Source organism: Eptatretus burgeri, chromosome 9 (genome assembly GCF_056783735.1).
Source record: "Eptatretus burgeri isolate ZD-2024b chromosome 9, Ebu_testis_v1, whole genome shotgun sequence".
Lineage (NCBI taxonomy): Eukaryota > Metazoa > Chordata > Myxini > Myxiniformes > Myxinidae > Eptatretus > Eptatretus burgeri.
The window spans coordinates 1431356-1454323 of record NC_140969.1 but is presented as its reverse complement, the minus strand read 5'-3'; the positions used below and the strand labels follow the sequence as shown (position 1 = coordinate 1454323).

Sequence of the window (22968 nt, the reverse complement as noted above, 5' to 3'; positions counted from 1 at the left end):
ATATATATATGCACTGAAATTCTCCAAACTTAGACCAACGCCATAATTATGTCATCAACAATATCATGATGCTGTTGTGTTGACATAATCACATCACAGCTTTGGTTGAAGTTGGGAGAATTTCAGTATTTCCATTCATACATTCCCCGACTGTTTAAGAACAACAATGATTCTTACTGGTTGTGATTGGTGGACGTGACACAATGTGTCCATGTGGCAGATGCCCCTTGTTGGGCCCAAATACAATCTGGCCTCACCGTTTACAGTGAGGCATCAATAGCCATAAAATATGTATATACTGTTGGACCTCAAAATTTGCGGGGGATGTGTTCTGATAAAATGCCGCAAATGTTGAACCGTGAATGTTGGTGCATTATTTCAATGGGAAAAGGGGGGATAGGTTCCCAGCGGTTCGTGATTTATAAGGGACAATCAAAAATCCCATAAAAAAAAAACCATGCATACATGAAGCACAGGGCCACGGACGTAGAAGCAGGTAAAACAAACTGCGAATACCCCTGCAACAAACCGTGAATATGTGAAGCACAGCTCCGCAAGTGTAGAAGAGAGATAGATAGATTGGGACCGTACTCTGTGCAGAGTGTTGGTGCTGCTTAAGCAGTCTCCTTGGCTATTGGGTACAATCTTGGACGGGTTGCCACTCTGACACAGTTTACCAGCAAGCTGGCACTCATTTTGCCGACCTCGGAAGGATGACAGGCCGAGTTAACCCCACCTGGTATTAATTCAACAGCTGAGCAGGATTTGAACTCAGGACCCAAGGATCCAAAGCACGCCGCCCTAACCATGAAGCCAACACCAGGCATAAATGTCGAAGCAGGTCATAAAAACTGCGAATATGCGAAGCACACGGCTGGGAATGTGGAAGCAGGTCAGAAAAAGCAATAAATGTGGAAATAACTGTGGAAACCGCCAATACGAGAAGCACAGGCCTGCAGATGTATGTAGAAGCAGGTTAGAAAAACCACGAATATGTGAAGCACAGGGCTGTGAATGTCGAAGCAGGTCAGAAAAAAACACAAATACGCGAAGCACAGGGCTGCGTATGTAGAAGCAGGTCATAAAAACCAGGAATACGCCCACGAAAAACTGCAAGTGTGAAAAGCACAGGGCCACAGATGTACAAGCAGGTCAGAAAAACTGCATATACGTGAAACACAGGGTTGCGAATGTAGAAGCAGGTCAGAAAGACTGCAAATACACTCACGAAAAAAACCACAAGTACATGAAGCACAGGGTTGATAATGTAGAAGCAGGTCAGAATTTGGAGTGTTTTTTGAGTGGAGTGTTTTGGAGTGGAGTCAGCATTTGGAGTGTTTTGAAATAAAGTAAAAGTGATTTTAAACCTCTACATGTTGATAAGTTGTTTGGAACATTCTTTATTCAAAGAATCTGGACATGTAGGCCATTCCAGGATATGTGCTATTATTCTTGTTATCCGTATTATATTAATAATTTGGTGTGTATTAAACAGCCATTTATTGGGAGCCCAAAACAAAGCTTCCCTCAAACACATGGTTTTGTGAGTTGATGTAACTTCTCAGGTCTACACTGATGTGCGTCTTTGTATGGATGTCCGACGTTTGAAGAGAAACATTGCAGAATGGACACTACAAAAAGTTAATACTGTGTATGGTCCGGTATTGTATGCAGACGGAGGTCAGAATGATGTCATTCTCAACACCCCCTTACTCTGTTTTAATGAATATAACTTGATGATCATTACATCTTCTATGTAGGAAGGAGCATACATGACATGATGTCTCTATCAGGCTTGCTGACTGTTGACCCCAACAAGCGGGTGAAGATGGAGGGTCTACGATTGAATGAATGGTTGCAGGATGGCAGTCAACTCTCCGCAAACCCACTGCTCACGCCAGACATCCTTGTTTCCTCTGGCCCTTCTGTCAACACGTACTTCAAAGCCACCTTCCAGGTAATCTTCCCAAGTTGCTTTTTCAACGACTGGTAATCGAAGCAGGTGGTGAGGGACTGTTGGACAATTACATGTTCAGCTTCAATAAAAGGGGGAAATCCAGGTGTTTGTGCTGGTACAAGCTGATACAAGTTACCCTGTCAGAAAGTATGGTTGAGCAGAATAGATGCACAGTTGATAAGGGGTAGGCACGAGAAGCATATGGGCTCCAGGTTGCAGCATTGGTGGGTGGTGGCAGGGAGGGTGGGGGTGAGGGGAGGAGGAGGGTGCTGCTATGCCACTGATTCAATGTCCCTTGGTGGGTTAATGCAAAATTTGCAATTTATTCAGGGTGCTGAATCCACCAACTAATGTTGGCAGATGGGACGCAAAGTTTAACGTCCGTCACACATTGATGCTTCAATTGGAAGAACCATAAGGGAAGAACTGGATTTGAATAATGCACTGAAGAATTCCGGCGGGTTTAATCAAAGTACAGAATATTGCATTTCACAAACTTAATGCACGTCGATCTGTGAGTCTCAATGAGGATGGGAAATGTCTCAATGAGGATGGGAAATGAAGTGAAACATGCGAAAAACTAGAAGGGTACTCGGTAGAGCGCATACCTCCGCCACACAATGCCTGATCCACGAGAACATATCGGGCCCAACACATTTTTGAGATATCATGCTATTTATTGTTTTTGGCACTATCTCTCAATGGTGAAGAATCACTTTAAGAATCAAATAATTCTCGAGTCCTGATCTGGATCCTGATTTTCACCAAATTCGAATCAATTTGTCCTTGAAACACACCCAACATGTCCACCAAGTTTAATCCGAATCCGTCCACAACTTTTTGATACATCATGCTATATATATATATATATATATATATATATATATATATATATATATATATATATATATATATATATATATATATATATATATATATATATATATATATATATATATATATATATATATAAGTTTCGCCTTCAATGGTGAAGAATCGCTTAAAAAATTCTCGGATCCAGATCTTCACCAAAAGTTGCTGCTGCTGTCATCGTAGCTTTTGTTTTTTTTCTGTGTGCTCAAACTTTATTACCCCATGCGTGTGAAGCGAAATGTGGGGTTAAGTAATTGGTTCACTTTGTCTGTCTGCTGTCTGTCTATCTGTCTAAACGTTAAGGCCCGGTCACACCTTGACGTTTTAGCCAGCGATGGCAACGTGTTAAAATTTATGTAAAACGCTGGCTTACGTTGAATTTTTGATGTTTTTTTTAAAGATTCGGACGTATTCATAGCGACTTGGTCTTATGTATAACGCATTGGTAACTACACAGAACGTTTCGTTGTGTTATAGATAACTTATACCAACGAATGCTGAACCTGTTGTCGGCCTACACAACCGATGCCCAACGATAGTCTAACTCAGGCATAGCGCGTTGCACGCATCGCCGACGATCACGTGGCATAGCCTATTAAAAGGCTGACGCACAACGATTCAAATCATAACTGCCGTAGAAATGGAAGTGACAACATCGCGGTCACACCTTGGCGATCTTGCCAGCGTATGCCGACGTAACAAAAAGTGTGTCTAAAACGTTGGGGCACGTCGAATACGGTATGGGTAAGTTTGGTATGCGCGAGTAGAACGCTAAATACGCTATCATAAGTCGTAGTAAGTAGAGTACGTCAAGAAATTTTGAACATGTTCAAAATTTTACGACGTACTCGGCGTATGACACACGTTCGCATGCGATGAGGATAAGTTTTACACACGATATGTGGACGCTTACACACGTCCACAAAGGCTACTTATAAGCTACTCATAAGTCGAAACACGTCGCGGTAATGTCTTTTTTACGCGAAACTTATTTCTAACTTATGTTTGACGTGCTTTGAACCAATTCTTTACGTAGCCCCAACACACATCGACGTATGTAGACGTATTCCAATGACGTCTTCCGGTCGACAAAAAAAAAAAAATTAACGTGTTTCTAGCTTACAACTGCCATATAAAGACGTGTTCCCAGCGGTTTTGGGAATCGGTATATAAAAATGGTGTTCATAAAAGGGGAACCCAACAGTGTTTTCGAGTTCCTTTTTGAGTCGATGTCCATGTCAGCAGTAACAGTATCAGTATCAGTATTACTATTAGTATTAGTATTAGTAGTAGTTTGTTCATGTTGGCAGTAGTAGGTGAGTGTGAGGGGGAGGGTGTGGGTTATGATGGATCGTCCTTGCGTCCGCGTGTCCACGGGTAGGTTCATAGGCTGCCACTCAACGATTTAAATGGCTGCATCTCCACTATTGAAAGTAGACGCTTGCGCTCAACAATTTGATTTTTTTTACACTCAACGACTTTTAAACGGTACCACTCAGCTATTTTCATTGTTTACAATGAACGATTTAAATCACTCGCCTTTGTTTGTTTTTTTTGTTTTTTTTTGGACGCTGGGGTTTGGAAATTTGAAACGTTTCTTCTGAACGTGTTAAAACGCTCAAACTCGACTATTTTAAATAGACGCTGCCGATGGACAATTGGAATCATAGCCAAGCTCGACATCGAAGTGTGAACATCCTCGTCATGCCGAAGAAAAGTTTGAAGAATGCTGCAAATAAGTGTCCTGGCCGTGGCCGTGGACGCTGACGCAAGGACGATCCATTATACCGACGTCTTTCAGCCTATGAGTAACTTAAAAGTAACGTCTGTCGACGTGTGGCAACGATCGCGTAACATGCCAACAACACGTTAATCATCGGTAGGAAATAAGTTTCGGGTACTCTAAACATTACCTCGGCGTGTCTCAACTTATGATTAACTTACAAGTAGCATGTGTTGACGTTTGTCAACGATCGCAGACCGTGCCTACAACTTGTGGCCAGCGTAGCGGAACGTGTGAGTCATACGCCGGCATACGTCGTGAAATTTCAAGCATGAAAAAATTTGAGGACAACCGAAAAGTACAACGTTTAAAGCCAGCGTACAACGACGTATGGCAACGTACTACGACGTATGCCAGCGTGCTCTCAATGTTATCAAAACTTACCCATAACGTATTCAACGTGTGCCAGCGTATTAGAAAAAAAATTCAAAAATCGGCATACGTTGGCTAAAACATCAAGGTGTGACCGGGCCTTTAGTTTATGATCGAGGAACATAATTTCAATTGAATGTTTTATTTTGAACACACGTCGGAACATGAATCGAAACGCGAACCTGCGGTTTAGCGGTACTTTGGCTCTGAATTTGGCAAAATGTACGGAATAGAATGTCGTCCCAGTCGCACATGAGCAGAGATGAGTAAGATATTATTTTTACTCTGTCTGTCTGTGTCTGTCTGTCAGTCAAACAAAATTGAAAATCATTCCGACCAGGAAACTTACTGTTTTTAAGGACATCATAAAGGACAGTAACAACAGGCACAGGGAACTAATGTAACGTGTTATACAAGGTGGTGTAAAAGACATCAATATAATATACATATATAAAGATATATGGTGCATCAATGGCAGCGGTAAACTTCTGAAAAAAGAGGAAGAAAAAAAAAACGGTCTTTTGTTTTTTCTGCACCTTTTCAAATTCTTATTTAATTTCAATTAAATTATTTACTGGAACACTGCAGAACACAAGTCACTTTCCTGGCACTTTGAAAACCCTTCTGTTGCAATACTTTGACAAAATATTATGGCATTGTACGTCATCACATCATCTTTTACGTCATCACGACCAATCAAATTTGCCGCTCGTCGACCCCACCATGTCCTTTTCTTCTCTCAAAACTGCAGAGGTAAGGTATTCTACGAGCTCTCCAGTTATAAAGGTTCCTGCTCTCTAAAATTGGAACTGCTCCATTAAAGCTCCGGGTCCTGCATCTTCCTCGATCCTGGAAAGGCGCACTTTCAGAACAGGCATTTTTATAATTAAACAGATACTCATTTTTGTTCCAAGTAAATCGATTATTAATTTTCCAACCAAGTAAATAGCTAGTTGATTAACCTTCCAAAGGGACCTTTTTTATTATTGTACAGGGTGGCCTGAAAGCCCCTTTACCCCTCCCCAGTAAATAATTTGTGATTAAACTTTTAATTTTCAGGTTCTATTGTGCAGTACTTACAATAATGAATCAGTCGTTGTATGTGGATGCACACCGGCATTCTCCGTGCACCACTGAATTTGTCACCAAGTCGCCTTGGACATCTTGTGGAGTCACCTGTGTGAAAGACGCCAAGACTGCAGCGCACAATTCTTTAATCATCCTATACCGGTTTGTCGACACTTTCTCCTTGATGAAGCCCGACAAATTGTTGCCTGGAGTCGTTAGATCTGGACTTTGGTGGTGATTTTCCAAAGCGTTCCATGAAAGCTGTCTGCACTTGAGTAATTGTTTTTTCTGTGTGTGCCATTTCATATAGCCAAACACAAGCGACAACCCGCCCTTTGACAGTGTAACAACTTGTGTCCGCCATGCCATCTAACTTCATACTAACTTCTTACTGACTCCCGCATCAGTGAGACAGTGTTGCCGCATACCACGATGGGGGAGGGAGGGAGGGAGGTGCAAGACATTTAGCAGGGGTAAAGAGACTTTCAGGCCACCCTCCTGCACAACAGCAGGAACCCAAGCTGTTAGCCAGGAAGTCCGTAACAAGGGAAAATTTTCGATGCCTCTCTCAACAACTGGTGGTGTCCCACAAGGAATGCGACTGGGTCCGCTCATCTTCTTAGCAGTCATCAGTGACACTCTCCAGTCATCGGACATCAGGAGGTGGAAATACATGGATGACCTCACGTTTGCAGAGTCGTGCCAAATAGACTCTCCATGTAACCTCCCAATTGCCCTTTCAGAATTTGAACACTGGTGCACAGAATCCAAGATGTGGCTTAATCCAGCAAAGTGTCATATCATACGGGTGTCGTTCATTCGCCGCAAGCTGCCACCACTGCAGATTCAAGTTAATGTCAGACTCGAGGAAAGTCAGCAGGTCAAACTGTTGGGAATCGTTGTCAGCAATGATCTCATGTGGGCAGATCATGTAAATCTTATCACTTCGAAGGTGTCTAGAAAGTTGTATGTGCTTCCATCTTTGAAGAAGTTCCGTATTCCAACAGAAGATCTCATCACTGTGTACAGTCCTTACATTAGACCGATGTTATAATACTGCTGTCCTGTATGGTATTCGTCACTAACACAACAAGAAAAAGAGCAATCGGAGATTGCAGACCCTCGCCAGGACTTCTTTTGAGTGGTGTACTTTTTACAGGTTCGAGGGTAAATCCAATATGACTGCCAAACATGTGATCAAAACATGTGATGTCATATGTGTGAACCTTTTGTTCCTCATGGACAGGCAGTCATACTGCCTGTCCATGAGGCAGTATGACTTGTTTGTTCAGCCACTTCGATTTGTTCAGCCACTTCAGAGAAGATTTTTGAAGGTTTTTATTTATTTATTTATTTATTTTGAACAATATGGCTGCCGAATCACGTGACTGATATCATGGATTTTTTTTTTTCTGTTGACCATTTTATCCCGAGATGACCCTCAAAAATGTTCATACTAATCGGATGTGGTGTTCTACATATGCAATTATGACATCATAAAAAAAATCACACTCATTCCCCATGAGGAGTACTTGCTATTTGCCAAGTTTCAATTTTTTCCTTGTGGTTTCAGAGATACAGAAGTCCAAAGGTTTTTAGTTTTTCCAATATGGCTGCCACACCACGTGACTTATGATGTCATAATTATCATTAAAACATTCCGCATGAGTAGTTGCACCAATGGTGAAAATTTGGTCTCAATCCGACAAGCGGTTGCGGAGAAAAACACGAAAGTTCTGTGTCGACTAACAAACAAACAGACAAACAAACAAACGGACCCAAATGCAATACCTTCTCCTCTAGCGAGAGTAACAATAGCATGTATTGATTGAATCAATACAAAGACGAGCATTGAGGATTATCTTTGCAAGCGATTATGATTCCTTCCGCAATGTCCTGTAGTCCAGTCGCTTAGGGTAAAAACATTTACTGACTGGACAAAAGCAACAAACTTGCTACAGGGCTTCTATATGATGTACTGAACAATTCTGGAAGGGGAGCCAAGCACAAAAATTGCATTGGCAGCTTTCATAGGCCTTCGAATTTTCGTGTTTAGCCACGCCCAAAAATGCTCCTATTGTTGCGGAGGAACCACTGGAATGCGGACAAAATGGCGGCACTGGCGGCAGTAAGTGTGTTTTTAATTTGTAATCTGCTCAGAAATTTGTTTTCAGTCATTTGTTCTCATTGATATGACAAAGAAAGCATACTACTAATTAAATGAGAGATAATAGGCATCATGTGTGATATTGTGGAATGAATTTTGACATGATTGGAGGATAAAATCGATCGTCAATTGCTGATCCGGTTTGACCTTTGAGGAAGACGATCGATCAATCGTCATCGATGATGATAAGGCCAGGAGGAGGGCTGGGTCGGCTTGCCTTCATTTTTGTGTTCAATCAGATGAGAGAGAACATAAGCCTTTTTATGTAGTTGAACGTTTTATGATGGGGATAATTCTCAGCAGGAGGGGAGGGGTGTAGTAAAGAAGGGCAAGAAGCCAAAAAAGGGCAAGAAGGGGAGTGACCCCCACGACACAGAGAGTGTGCTTGTGCGGAGACCTTTTTTGAAGTCTTTTTCTAATTACCTGGCCTTTAAATATGCCACAGAGTTGAAACTTCCATTAAATAAAGGTTATCCAAGACCTTTATTTAGCTGTAAAACAGCTTTTTATGATTGCCTATTTATTCCTGAGAGGGAGAAGCAATCCTATTGTCATGCCCTGAGGGCCCAATCAAAGCAGAAAGTGTTCCAGTGCTGAGACTCTTTTAATGTGACATGATTTCACCTTATCCATTTGCTGATTTTACTACTTTTGACCATTTTGTGAATGATTATTTTCGAATCTAATGGCTAAGCAATGTTTTATGAAAAGTCAGTTCTGCACATATACAAATAGAATCAATCATAATAAATAACAAGCATGGTGATTTCAAATAGTGTGTACATTTTGTGCTCTAATTTTTAACCCAACTTTTGATTTTTTTCAATTCTACTTGAAAGTGTGACTTGAAATAATTTCAGGTAGGTTATAAATACTATAATTTCAATTGCACCAAGTTGATTCTTATATTTTTTTCAAAATTTCCTACATTTTTGTGTCGGGGAGTCCAACCTGATGATGAAATCAGCCTGTTGGCATAATTAGGGCTTGCTGGATGTATATTTTGACAATATCCTAATTTAGTCCCGATAGGTACAGATACAGACGACTCCTTTATTATAACTCTTCTTATTTCCAGGTCGCGCACCGGGTTGATTGGGACCTTTGTGTCATGTGCCAGTCACTATCTGCAGAGGAATTACGTTGTCCCCTCGATTCAAACTCATTGGATGGAAATGGTGCAGCATACACCAATTTCCTTCAGAATGTTGGGCTGTTCCAGGAAATGAATGCACTTCCCATCAATGTGGGGTATGGTAGTTCTGGGACAGCAGAGTTTCATCCGAAACAAGGCTCGCTGGCACAAATCTTGCCATGAAAAATTCAGCACCTCGAAACATGATCGTGTTTGAAGGAAAATTCAAAAAGAGCCCCGTCCAGATTGACAGGTAGGTGCGCTCACCAATGGTTATATCCTGAGACAACTTTCATCTTACAACATCACGATGCGATATCTCGCTCGGAGATGCCAGGTGTAACGCCGCACGTTTTTCGGCTGGGATCTTCCCTTATTCGTCTTTCACGACACGGTGGTGGATGATATGATTTGTGGTTTCCCATATGCGTCTCACGAGGGGACTGGAAGAGGAACCTACTGTCACCGAGATTCGACTACTCATCCCGATCTCAGGGGGTCGTACCTTGTTTGTATGGGGTACAATAACCCATCTTTACCCAATGTCACTTTCGTTGATCAGGTCCTGACCCATTTAACTTGAGATAATTGATCCAGGACATGGTACTAAAGTGGGAAAACTGGGGGTTTATGCAGGTTTGTAATGTGATTTGAAGATATTTTGCCATTTCCGTTGTATATAAAACATAGATGAAACATATTGCATAATTTGTGACAGCTTATTTGGATACAGCGATGCATCTTCTCTGAAAATACAGTAATGTCATTTTTTGACGTTTTTGACCTTTACCTTGACCTTCATGGGTGACCTCGACTTGGGCTCCCCTTCTGAAAATGCAGGTTATGGTCCAAGTATGCTGTGTAGCACGTTTGTTGCTGGTATCTAGTAGGTAAAGGTTTTGGCGAGATTTTTTACGGTCCTGACCATTCCCATGGTACTAACGTGGGAAAACCAGCTTTTTATGCCACTTAGTAATACGATTTTAATATATTTCGACATTAGTGATGTGTATAGAATGCAAATGAGGGTGACTAACTGATTTGTAACAGAGTATTTTGATAGAGCTAGGCGTGCTCTCTGGAAATACAGAAAATGTCATTTTTGACCATTTGACCTTGACCTTCATGGGTGACCTTGACCTTGGGTCCCCTTCCAAAATTAGATCTTATTGGCCAAGGAAGTTGTGTACCAAATTTGGTGCTTTTGTCCAGTCAGTAAATATTTTGTCAAATTTCTACCTTAAGCGACCGGACTACTGAGTTCCTTCCAGCTAAAGTCATTGTTTGAACGCCGAGAACAACTTTGTTGTAACTTTGCATGTTCTTTGTATAATAGATTTCCAGACTATCTACCAGACAAACAACCGTCACTTCGACAATTATGTCATAGCAACAAACTTATTGAAATTATATGCAGGACTGAACGTTCCAGAAAGAGTGCAATACCTGATGTAGTTAGACTTTTGAATAACATAAATATCCTTTAATTAAGATCAATCTCCTTGCTCCCTTTTCAATTTCCTCAGAGGCTTTTGGGTCTTCTGAGTCTAAGGGGTTTTGGGGTCTTACGAGTCATCAGGGACTTAGAGAGTTTTTCAAACTTCTAAGGAGTCTCAGCAGTCTAAAGGGTCTCAAGGTACATTCCAATAGTACATAAATAATAGACATATAGTCACACGGACGGACGGATGCACGCTGAGACTAGCTCTTTTTACATTTACATATACAATGGTTAAATGGTATTTTTGAACTATGGTTGTAATGTCGTAATCAATTTAACGGGTATGTACATCCATGTATTTTTTATTAAGTCCCTGTTTGCTGTGTGTGGTCTCTTGGCCCTGTTGCATTTTTATTCTCTCATTATTTTGATTTTCATTTTATATTGTAAATGAATCACAATTCAGCCTCTGGCTGTGATAATGTGATAATAAATAAATGTAAAGAAAACAAACAAAAAAAAAACCCTTTACAATAAAGTGTGACGGACACACAGACGGATGCTTCTCATTATCGTAATAGATTACAACTCGGTTATTCAAATAAGTACATGTAATCCCCTATCGTTGGCTTTACATTTCAAATAACAACATTCTTAATGTAATAACTTCATTGCAAATAAAAGATTATGGCCAAAAGTCTGTCGAAGCGTCTGCTACGAAGATACAGACGTATCCGCTATGGGTGTGCTGTTGTGTACAGCGAGCAAAGTGCTGCATTGGTCACATCACAAATACAGCCGTCACACGATGGTGATGGAAGTAAGCTGTGAAACGTACATGCTGAGCTCGCTGAGTATCTCGACATCGCCATGGGAACAGAAATCTCGGCGTGAGCTGGAAGCTTTATTATCATTGTGTGACAATAAGGACCTGCGGTAGATGAGCTGTCCTGGCCCGGTAAAACACTCCCACCTGTTTTATGCTTGCTGTGCTCGACGTACATCGTTGAGAAGGCTCCATAGGCATGAACGCATGTGAATTAGGGAAAATGCTTGAATGGGAATTCCCCTACGTATTGTGTTTCGTGTTTTGAAGCGATCGTGTGTGAAAGCACAACGTTGTACAAGTTACTTCCTCAATGTCCCATTTTGAGTTCCTTATAAGTGACTATTGCTACAGTACATCCATCAACCATTATTATACACTAGTACGGGCCAGTACGTGCGTGGCCGTACGTGGAAAAAAAAACTTTCAAACCGCATGCCAGAAACAACAACCACACAGGCCGTTCCTTCGCTCTCGCGTGCCCATACGTGCATGCAAAAAACAAACAACAAAAAAAACAACTTTCAAACCACGTGCCAGAAACAACCACACAGGCCGTTCCTTCGCTCGTGTGTGCCCGTACGTACGTTGCTGTACGTGCAAAGAAAAAAAAAAAGAAGAGGAATTGTGATGTCAATCGTGACGTCATAGCACCGTGTCCTGTCATTGGTTTGGTAAATAAATGGCCATAACTTGAGAACCACTTGTCCGATTAATATCAAACGTTGAAAAGGCACATCCACAGGGCCCCAGCAATATATCTTGCAAGTTTCAATTAGATCGGACCAGTGGTTGTCGAGAAACAGTGGTCACACACACACACACACACACACACACACACACACACACACACACACTGCTGGAATTATAGATAGATGATGACAGTAGAAAACTCAACATTTTTACTCAACTTTCAGTTCACATAACGAAGGGAATTTTGAGTTCCCCTCACAAACAAAATACAGTCGAGAAAACAGTTTAAGAATAGCAATGTTCTCCCATCATGCTTTGAGGATCATGGTTTTCAATGGCCATATATTTATTATTTTTAAATTTTGAATTTTGACGCCACCCACACACCTGCCTGTATATTCCACACATGCCTCTTCCCAGCTTTCCCTTTAGTCTTTTAATCTCACCCTTAACTTTCCTTTCTCTCTTTTGTCATTCTCGCATTCCCGTATCCTCTCTCCTCTCTCCTCTCTCCTCTCTCCTCTCTCCTCTCTCCACTCTCCTCTCTCCTCTCTCCTCTCTTCTCTCTTCTCTCTTCTCTCTTCTCTCTTCTCTCTTCTCTCTTCTCTCTTCTCTCTTCTCTCTTCTCTCTTCTCTCTTCTCTCTTCTCTCTTCTCTGTTCTCTCTTCTCTCCTCTCTCCTCTCTCCTCTCTCCTCTTTCCTCTCTTCTCTCTCTCTCTCTCCCCCCTAATCTTGATTGCTTGACACAACATTCCTTAGCAACTGTAAAGGCCAATCAGGTGTCAAACTCATTGTTCACTTGTTGTCATGCATTAGAGCATTCAAAATGCTTGAAGAACAAGGTTTTCAATGACACCCGTGAGTATTTTGTTTATTCTAAAGTTACATACATACTTTTTATATGTCATTAGTTCTCTTCATAAGCTGGTCGGATCGCGTAGGCCCTCCAGCAATCCAAACTTTTGTCTGAGCTGTCTAGCCTGGGTTTGAATCTCAGCACGGCTATAAACTGTCATCCTTGTGTTTCACATGGATCCGGACCGACACCAATAGCAAATCAATTCGTCTTTGTCACACACCCAACTTGTCCACCTAGTTTTGCCCGAATACTTCTTCAACTTTTTGAGATATTGTGCAATATATCGTTTTTGGCCCTATCTCTCCATGGTGAGGAACCACTTTAATAATATCGGATGCGGATGTTCACTTTTTGAGATATCCTGCTCGCAGACAAACAAACGGACAGACAGTGTGAAAACAACCTCTGTCCACCTTCGGTGGCAGAGGTAATCGATCAAGGGACACAATATTGAAGGATAATAGAAGTTGGTGTTTCTTCTGCAATTGTAAATCTCGTTCCTTGGCAAAGTCCGTTTTGTCACACTCTGTCTCGTGTGTTCAAGTTCTGACAAAAACCCACCTGGTGATTCTTTGTTACAACGATGCTTCTATTCCACTTAAAAAAGTGATTTGAATGAGTAGCTAACGTACAACCCTTAACTGATGCTTCAAATTTAATACGGTTCTTCTTCCATTACCATTTCCCTGACTAGGCCTTCAACAAATGCAAGCGTGAAGGCTTCCGTTTGCAGAAAGTGGACAACGCTCCGCTGGCCAAGAGACGCAAACTGAAGAAGCGCAGCACGAGCACAGAGACCCGCTCGAGTTCAAGCGAGAGCTCGACGTCCTCTTCCTCACACGCCCACGGGAAATCTTCCCCTTCCAAGATGCTCTAAAGCGAAGTGATGTTCCTCGAGCAGTGCGAGGCACAGCTCTCGGGTATTCTTCCTGGCTGGCGATTTGTTCAACCACCAGGATCTTCCTTTTCGTCCTGTGGATTACAGTACATCTGTGTGCTGGAACCTTTCTACCGTTTACAGTCTCATGGCACTCACTGTCCTCTCCTGCGTCATGTTCTACCAAATCCCACTCGCTTCTTTTACGTCGCATCTTTGGCGCCTCATTCTTCAAGGCTGTTTGTGTGGGCTGTTTTTTCACGACCACTTATGCTTCACCATTAAGAGAACAGCCTGTGTATGACATAAATCCGAGTCGTTTTTTCATACGCAACTCTTGCAGTACTCAAAAGTCACTTGTAAAACTATGCCTTGCTGGTGGTTGCCCAAACATTTCTTTTGAGACACTGACAAAAGTGATGAATCAAAAATGTGGAGAACAGAGGTGTGATGTACAGCTGCTTCTCTGAACTGTGGGTGGTGTGCAAGTTTGGATCAAACATTTGAAAAGAAACAATGGGTGTTGAGAATATCAGATAGGTGCAAAATTTCACATTTTTTTCTTATGAACGATTTTCTTTTTAATTCAACTTTTTAAAGGGTTTCAGCAATGGGAAAGAGTTCATCATCGTTACTTTGTCTTTCCTTACTTTCGTGGCCGTGAGGCGTTTTAGATTATACATGAGAAGCAAAATGTGCCTCCTGCATGGGTCATAAATATCATTATCAATTCCAAAATCAGTTTATCTGCTTATAAATTCCTCCCTTGGACCGGCCTCGCGGGTACCTTGCGCCGGCCTCGCGGGTTCCTTGCCTCGGTCTCTTGCCCTAGTCTTGCCGGTCCCTTGCGCCAGCCTCGCGGGTTCCTTGCCCCGGTCTCTTGCCCCGACCTCGCGGGTCGCTTGCCCTAGTCTCGCCGGTCCCTTGCGCCAGCCTCGTGGGTTCCTTGCTTGCCTCAGATATATGTAATGTAATTTTGTTCGAACATTTCTGAACTAATTTTGATGTTTGTTTTCCTTCTTCCACGTGGTATCTGTGGAGACTTTTCCTTCACTTTGCCAACTCTTCCATTCACAATATTATTTCTCTAAAAGGTTAATTGTTTTTTTTTCTGAGCTGTGCCTAATGTGCACTTTCTCTGGCTCCGTAAGGTATTGTGAACAACCATTTTATGCTGTTACCGGAAACATTGTACACACGTATCTTGTGTATCGGTGTACACAGTGTTATATTTTCAGTTTCATAAGGGCTACATCAATATCATGCTGTGCTTTCAAGTTTGTTATTGTAATATTATTATTTCAATTCATATTTATATAATTACATTCATTATTTCAGAGTTTCTTGATGAACTTAAGGTTTGGTAATAACTTTAACTTACCACACTGTTACCTTTTGTAAAACTTCATGTTCCAACATTTGCATTTAAAAGAGGAAAACGTTTATTTTGAGGTGAAATGCAGTTTGGATTCGATTTTTATTGTCTTTTTGAATTGGATTTTAAACCAAAGGTACTGATATAACAAGCTTGATTGTTTTTAGTTGTTTGTTTTTTTTCAAATGATCTCCAGCTGACTTGTGATACTTCTTCAGACAAAGTACGAGGTACACACAAATGCTGATTACCGTTTACTTGATTTATGGAACTGAGTCGTCGGTTTCCTGGAAGAGTTTGGTTTTCGAATGTACAACCGCCAGCAGGTGTCATGTTGCGGTGTGTTTGAGTTCTCCATGATTTTACAGTCTAAGATGCATTCTTTTGATAAAATCAGCGATTGTACATACCAGTTTTGAAATGTTCTCAGAGCGGGACATGTTCACCTGTCATCCTGGCCAGTGTCGCAGGTACCCCTTGAATAGTATATTTTGTTGCCCTTGTTACCCACCTGCATCTGTCGTGTCCCTGCATTTATCTTTCACCTCTTTTTACTGCCGTATTTAGTGAAACGATGGATTTATGCCACGTCGTTGATTTATTGTGCACGGCCTCTTTTGGACAAAATAACTTGACTTTTTGAAAGTTGTCTATTTAATGCGAGGGCACCAGGAATACATGAGGGATTACTGCCGATGCACTTTTCGCGCCGCCTGTGTGTCGGGGTTTTGAGCACAAACCCCTTGACTATAGCGTCCTGCATGTTTGCATATTTTGTAATTGCATTAAGACAATCTTATTTTTATTTTGGAGGCTGTTGGCAAACGCCACATCTTGTATCATATTTTTAACACAAAGGTAAGGGCACTTTATATAATTGCTTTACACAAGCTCTTCCTTTGGATATTTACTGTAATATGCTGTAAATTTAGGATGACCTCTGTGCTCTCACCTCAAATGCTTATAAAAGCAGGAAATCAGAAACAGCACGGATATCTAAATCTCCATCGTACACAGTACACAACAGAATCTCAGAAACAGCACGGATATCTAAGTCTCCATCGTACACAGTACACACAAGAATCTCAGAAACAGCACGTATATCTAAATCTCCATCGTACATAGTGCGCTTGTTCCGTGCATACAAGCTGTTCTCACTGCGTTCCCACTCCATGGCAAGTAAAAAGCATCAGTTTTATTTCCTTTCGTCGGCAGATCACGTGGTGAATCCACCTCTTCCAAGCACTTGAACCTGGAAGGTTCCAAGTTGAAGGAGAGTCAAGTTGATTGGTGCAGTAAGGGGTTTAAGCCTTATGGATGGGATTCATTTGAAAATGTACAGTATACGGCGAAACAGTTGTTTTGTAAATATGTTTTTTGTTTGTTTTTATAATAATTTAATCTCTGTATATGATGTAAAACACAATAAGGTTTATATATTTGGAAAGAAATGTTTGATACTGTGGATAAGAACACAGCGGGTGGCCAAGAATCGATGTGCAATGATGCAAGGTTTGTTGCCGAGCACACGATGGAGGTTTCTTGCTCGTTTGTTCAGTTTTAAGCAGAAAAGCCTCGCTGATTCAAATGGCTGTTGGATCAAGATTATACTCAGACATGTTCAATGTGGAATTGGTTTGCTGCATGTATGGAATGATTGTGTAATCCAAAATGGGGGCAAGGTCTCAAGCTGTATATCTGACTATTCAATGGAACCGCTCGGTCCCCCGCAGGCAGATTCTTTTCTGATCGAATAGTTATGTCGGATGAGCACAAACAACGTTCACCTGTTTGTTTCCGAGACAAAGGTGTCCACATCGGGTACGTGTGCCCAACATGCACATCCAGTTCCACTTTATTGCTCCGGATGTTTTTGTTTGTTTGTTTTTTAGGCTGACGGATTATCAATGCATTTTGAAATAGATTTGAAAAGTTATCAGTGGTTATAAAAGTTAAATAAAAAGTGATGAAATTGAAAAAAAATACTGCAGTGTCATGGGAGTGAATGTTCACAACCTCTCTGTTCGGGTTCAAGAATATTATTACCTCTGCCACCGAAGGTGGACGGAGCTTGTGTTTGCACCCGTGTCTGTGTTTTTCTGTCTTTGAGCAGGATATCTCAAAACGTTATGGACTGATTCAGAGGAGATTGGTGGACATGTTGGGTGTATGACAAGGACGAATTGATTCGATTTTCGTGAAGATCCGAATCCAATAATTTAAAAAAGTGATTCTTCATCATTGAGAGAAGGGGACAAAACAATATATAGCACAATATCTCATAACGTTGTGGACGAATTATGACAAAACATGGTGGATGAGTTTGGTAGGTGACGAGAACAAGCCCATGATATCGTGGTCCAGGTCCGGATACAGATCCGGCCCATCAGTGGGATACAAAACGTAAACTGTTCAGCCTGGCGGAGGTATGTGCTCTCCCATGTGTCGTTCTAGTTTTTTTTTAATTTGTTTTCATTCCAGAAGTTGAGACTTGTGGAAGAGTTGAACAACGGTCAGTGCTTGGGAAACAAATCGATGGGTTCAGTAAACGTTCTCGTTGTGGATAAAGACTACTAACATCCAAATGTGCAGATAAAACTGCAGACAAAAGTGGCAAGGTTATGAGGAATAGAAAAGATCATTAATTGATCAACACAAAACATGATATCGTTACGAATCTGGAAACCATGCGCACTCAACATTCAGGTCCCAAAGTTAGTTATGCCGGTAAGTACGTGTGACACAGGTCCCTTCCTTTTGTCTAGTGGGAGAGTCGAATATGTGCGTTGTGATGTTTTTTTTTATTTTTCGGTTATTACATCTCACCACCTGCCATTCACGCTCCATCACCACCGTTGGCTGCTCGTACCTTGACTTGCCAAAAGGGGGGCCTTGTGGTCCCAGTCCTCGGCTTCCACAAATGTTCCACACGCAATCGTGGCTTCACCACCATCCACCTTCCTCAAACACGCGTGGAGGGAGGGGCAGCTTTCTCCGGGCATGGCCGAAATCCTTGCCCATGAAGGCTGTGCCCATAGGATCCTAGCCAATTAGAGGCGAACAGCGCAGTGTGCTGACCAAGACCCCTCCCCACTGAGGGAGGTCCATAAATTCCAGAGACTCTCTGAGGCGTGATTGGTGGGTTGCACGAGAGATCTGAGAGGTTCTTGAGGGTTTTTGCTGTTACGAAGGGGTGGTTACGAGGGGCGATTACGAAGAGTGGTCACAGGAGGACTAAGTTTCTGTACGAAGGGGTTTTTGCTGTCACGAGGGTTGAGCAGAGGGCCATCGAGGCAGTGAACGTGAGTCTGCTGGCCCTATACAAGGAAGGACAGAGCGACCCTGACCTCCCCTCCGTGGACCCCGATTATTCGCCACCCGAACTCCGCCACGAGCCTCGAGTCCCCACATGTGATGAGGGATCGGACCAACGACCTTTGTTAGGTGCCGTATCGCGGAGTACTCCCTTCCCTCCGACGACCAGGTACAAGCCGAACCCTGACCCCCAGCTCGTCTCACTCATTGGCTGGAGGGTCGAATAAAGAACCTTGGGTTTTTCTTTTCATTTGTGTGTGTGTCTGAGTGTGTCGGGCCCGTCTTGTAAGTAGAACTGCATAAGTGTTTTTGCCCATTGTAAATACTTGCATTGAATATTCACTTTAAGTCTCGCTTCTCTTGTCTTTTATTTACTGTAAACAAATTATTAGAAATGTTCCCAGCTCATTTTCTTCCTTTCTTTATTTGGTCCAGCATGGTCCGGGCCTGAGTTCAGATGGGGTTTCATCCCCGAAATCCCTTAATCCTAGCCGGCACGGCTTTGGCAGTTTCCGCTCGGCTGCAACCGGGCCGGGGTTGGTAATCGGTAGTTGGAACTCTACCGCAGTCGGTCAAGTGACCCGGTAGAGATGTCGGTAGAGATATTGGCGTTTCACGGTCGATTAATTGATATGAGCCACTGGCTTTGGAATTATCCGGAGCGACGGCCTACAATTCTGGGGAGACCGGTGGGAGATGGCGTAAACTTCCCCACCTCGCGGGTGTTCTCGCCACCGACCCCCGGCCCACAACAATATTTTCGTGTTTAAAAATTTTTTTGTTCGTATTTCAAAATGTATTCAATAAGGCTACCAATAAATATTTGTTGGGTTTGTTGTTTATGAAAACACCTTCTTTTCTTACAACTTTCATCACCATCGAGAATGTTAATAAATAATATGTTGGGGTTTGGTTCATGGGCTAAATATCCATGTTGAGTTGAGACAAAATAATAAACCTCCCTCAGCATTCTGCTCTGAGCTCCTCATGAACCGTACATCATTTAAAAATTGTAATAAATTATTTTTCCATTGTTTTCTTGACATCCATTAAATATTTTTAAACCACTCAGTGTAAGTGCTTTATTTACAGTAGTCTTAGTTATTCCTTTGATACTTTTTTGATCCTGTCCACATTCATTATGTTTCCCATTTAAATACCAAGGTTGTGCTTTTCTCCACTCTGGTTTGGTTTTTGCTTGGCTCTAGACTTTTCCAGAGTTTTTTGAGGCCAGTTATATGGAAGTAATTTTGCTTAAACTGATTTTTTAATGGATGAGATATCTGAACTACATCATTTTAAATTTAAAGTTTTATAGCACAGGGGAATATTATTCATAGGTAGGAATGTAAGGGGAAAGAATCTCTGTTCAAATGAGGGTATAAGTAGGAAAGAGAAAGAGAGTGGAGGGTGGGTAGTCGGGGTGAGGAGTAAAATTAAAAAGGGAGGTAAAAAAAAAAATTCATGCACAGTCGAGGCTCATGGAAGTGCTTGGTCCCAGAAATAATTTTATGCAAAGAAGCTGGTGCAGGATGAGTGGAAGAAGTGGTGGAGAAGGAGAAGTTGTTGCCAGAGGAGATCTGTTTGTGAGAAAAAAATTCACTCCTTTTTATTGATAGTGTCAAATAGTTTTTCCCTGAGTTATCATTAAAGTCAATGGGGGAAATGGGATTGTCCCATAACCAACAAAATTCCCCGACTCTCCTATCATCAAAGAGTGGAGGTCCCGAAGGCTTTGCCCCAATTCCGTCATCCAGTGAGCTGCCCTGCGAAGGGCAGCTGCGCAACAGGTACTCCGACAGAGTGGGTTTTCAGATTTCTTTGCGCTTTCCTTGCATTTTGCAGAGTGAACAGTTTTACGGTGGCCGGAGTGCAAATCCTGCTTCCAAATTATTTTTAAAAAGTAACACAACTGCACGAGGATATCCGCAGACACAGTTGGGCACTAGATATGGATGGCCGTTGGCTCACAAGGAGCTCCTCCACCCTTTCCAAAAAGACCCGGACAACTTTGGTTGTGAATATATTTAAAAGCACAAATGATACAATGATACCATTTCGTTTGTATGATACAGAAACTCAAAAAGTTTTGTCCTCACCATCGATACACTTCAATATGAGCTCCATTTGTCACATATAGGACATCAAAGCGGTACACGAGTTCTTGCGATGTTCAGCTCAACATGTTTGTGTCCACCAATGTGCATGCAGCTGTGATCGGAGAATGAGGATCCTGCAGGTTTGCCACCTTGGTGTTGTAGACAACATCTTTGAGAAACCCCCACAGAAAAAAATCAAGGGGGGTTATGTCCAGTGATCGGGGGGCCAGGCAGTTGGTCTGTCTCGGTCAATCCAGCGACCTGGAATTTTTTTCATTCGAACGACTAAGGCCCAATGAGGGAGAGCGCCATCCTGTTGAAAAATGATATGGGGTTGCAGGTCTTCAATCCGTGGGAAGGCGAATCCTTCCAACATGTTCGTGCAAATTGTTGAGGTCATTGTGTCTAACACAAAGAAAAACGGTCACGGAGAAGGCCACACCATGAATTGATCTTTGGACTATCGCATATGTGTTCAATGACCACGTGGGAGGTTTCAGAACCCCAGGTCCTCACATTATGCTGGTTGACATTTCCCGATACATAAAAGCAAGCTTCTTTTGTGAACATGACTTTTTTTCAGGTAATCTTTGTCATCCAGTATGCGACTGAGCATTTCCAATGCAAACGTCTTGCTTTTCGGTCCTTCATTGCTTTGAGTTCCTACAGAATCTGCACCTTATAGGCATAAAGCTTGAATAGCCTTTCATGTAAAATCCTGTGTACAGTCAGGTGGTTGGGAGTCACAGTTCTCTGGATGTATCAAATTGATTTTCTGGGACATTGTTGAAATTATCCATGTACTAGTTTAACGTCTGCTGTACTTGTTCTTGGTCAACCGACACTTTTCTGTTTCTGACAACTTCCAGTCTCCTTGAACCTCTTGTACCACTCACTCATACTAGTCCATAATGGTGGATTCCTTCCAGACCTTGTACGGAAATTATGCTGAACTTGCGTGTCGGATCTCATCTCGATGAATCATTTGAGACACTGTCGAGTCGCCATTTTCTGGTACATCAAACCACCAGACCTAAAATAGAGAAAACTGTTTGAGTTTCTGTATCGTGTAAAACAAAGGGTATCATTTTATTATTTGTGGTACTAAATATATTGTTAGGCTGTGGAAATTCGCAGAGCACCATATACGTCCTTGGATCAGTTATGTCGATAAGTCTGTGTTCAGATAGATTTCCCCACCGATGTCTAAGGGGATTATTCGTGTAACCGGGCTGTGAATCTTCAGTTTGCCGTTTTTCTTTTGCTATCGTTATTTTGGACCAACTGCTCACAACAACCACCTCCACCACCAACATTGCTCTCATCAACCGCTTCACAACAACCACCTCCACCGCCAACATCGCTCTCGTAAACCGCTTCACAACAACCACCTCCACCACCAACACCTTCTCCACAACCGCCTTCATCACAACCACGTTAACCACCACCACCCAACCACACCACCCTCACGACCACCACAAAGCGCCAGCCACGCCACCATTACGACAACCACTGTAACCACCTTCACCACAACCACAACCACATTTCCACCTTGGCACACGGTTGTGAGAAGCCTGGCATTCATCGGGGGAGAAAGGACGACGGCCCCACCCCCCCCCCCCCCAATGACGGACCCTGCGAGTGGATTCTCAACATGTGCGGAAAAGACGAAAGCTATGGAAAACACAAAAGAAAGGCCCCGATTCGGCGAGGAAAACGCCCTTCTTCTGGAAGTTTCCCACGCGTGCTGGAAAAGGGGGGCGGAATGGAGGGGCGAGGTGCCGTGGAGATAAAAGAGGGCTGCTGGAGGTTGTAGGTGTGTGTGGAGGATAGGAAAGAGTGTCCTGTCGGAGTTGTAGGCAGTTGTGTGGAGCCTTTGGTCACTGAGTCGTCTGGAGTCTCGGCAGTCGGTGAGGAGCTGGAGAGAGAGGAGCGCAGTGGAGCCAAGGCGCGTGGCCTGCCGGACCGTGCCTAACCGTGGGTCGCTGGAGAGGGGACATCGAGGGTCGCCCTAGCGAGTCACCACGAGGGACAAGGTAACCAGCCCGGTCTCTCGGAGCCTTTGCGGAATACACGGCTCCATGTTTATAAAGACCCCAAGGGGTCCAGTCTACCCCCTTGTGTTTGA

The 22968-nt window shown here is 42.5% G+C and overlaps 2 protein-coding genes across 5 annotated transcripts in view; one reads left to right on the top strand and one right to left on the bottom strand.

Annotated features, from left to right (window-relative positions):
• LOC147019415 (ribosomal protein S6 kinase alpha-5-like) overlaps positions 1–15932 on the top strand; it is a 72394-nt gene extending 56462 nt beyond the window's left edge. For all 3 annotated transcript variants that reach the window (XM_085893859.1, XM_085893858.1, XM_085893857.1), the window contains 2 exons: positions 1794–1957; positions 13869–15932. In XM_085893859.1, coding sequence (XP_085749985.1) covers positions 1794–1957; positions 13869–14051 — 347 coding nt within the window. In that variant the 3' untranslated portion in view covers positions 14052–15932. The remainder of the gene's footprint in view (positions 1–1793; positions 1958–13868) is intronic.
• LOC147019407 (uncharacterized) overlaps positions 1–22968 on the bottom strand; it is a 520827-nt gene that overhangs the window by 62335 nt on the left and 435524 nt on the right. The gene's annotated exons all lie outside the window — the stretch shown is intronic.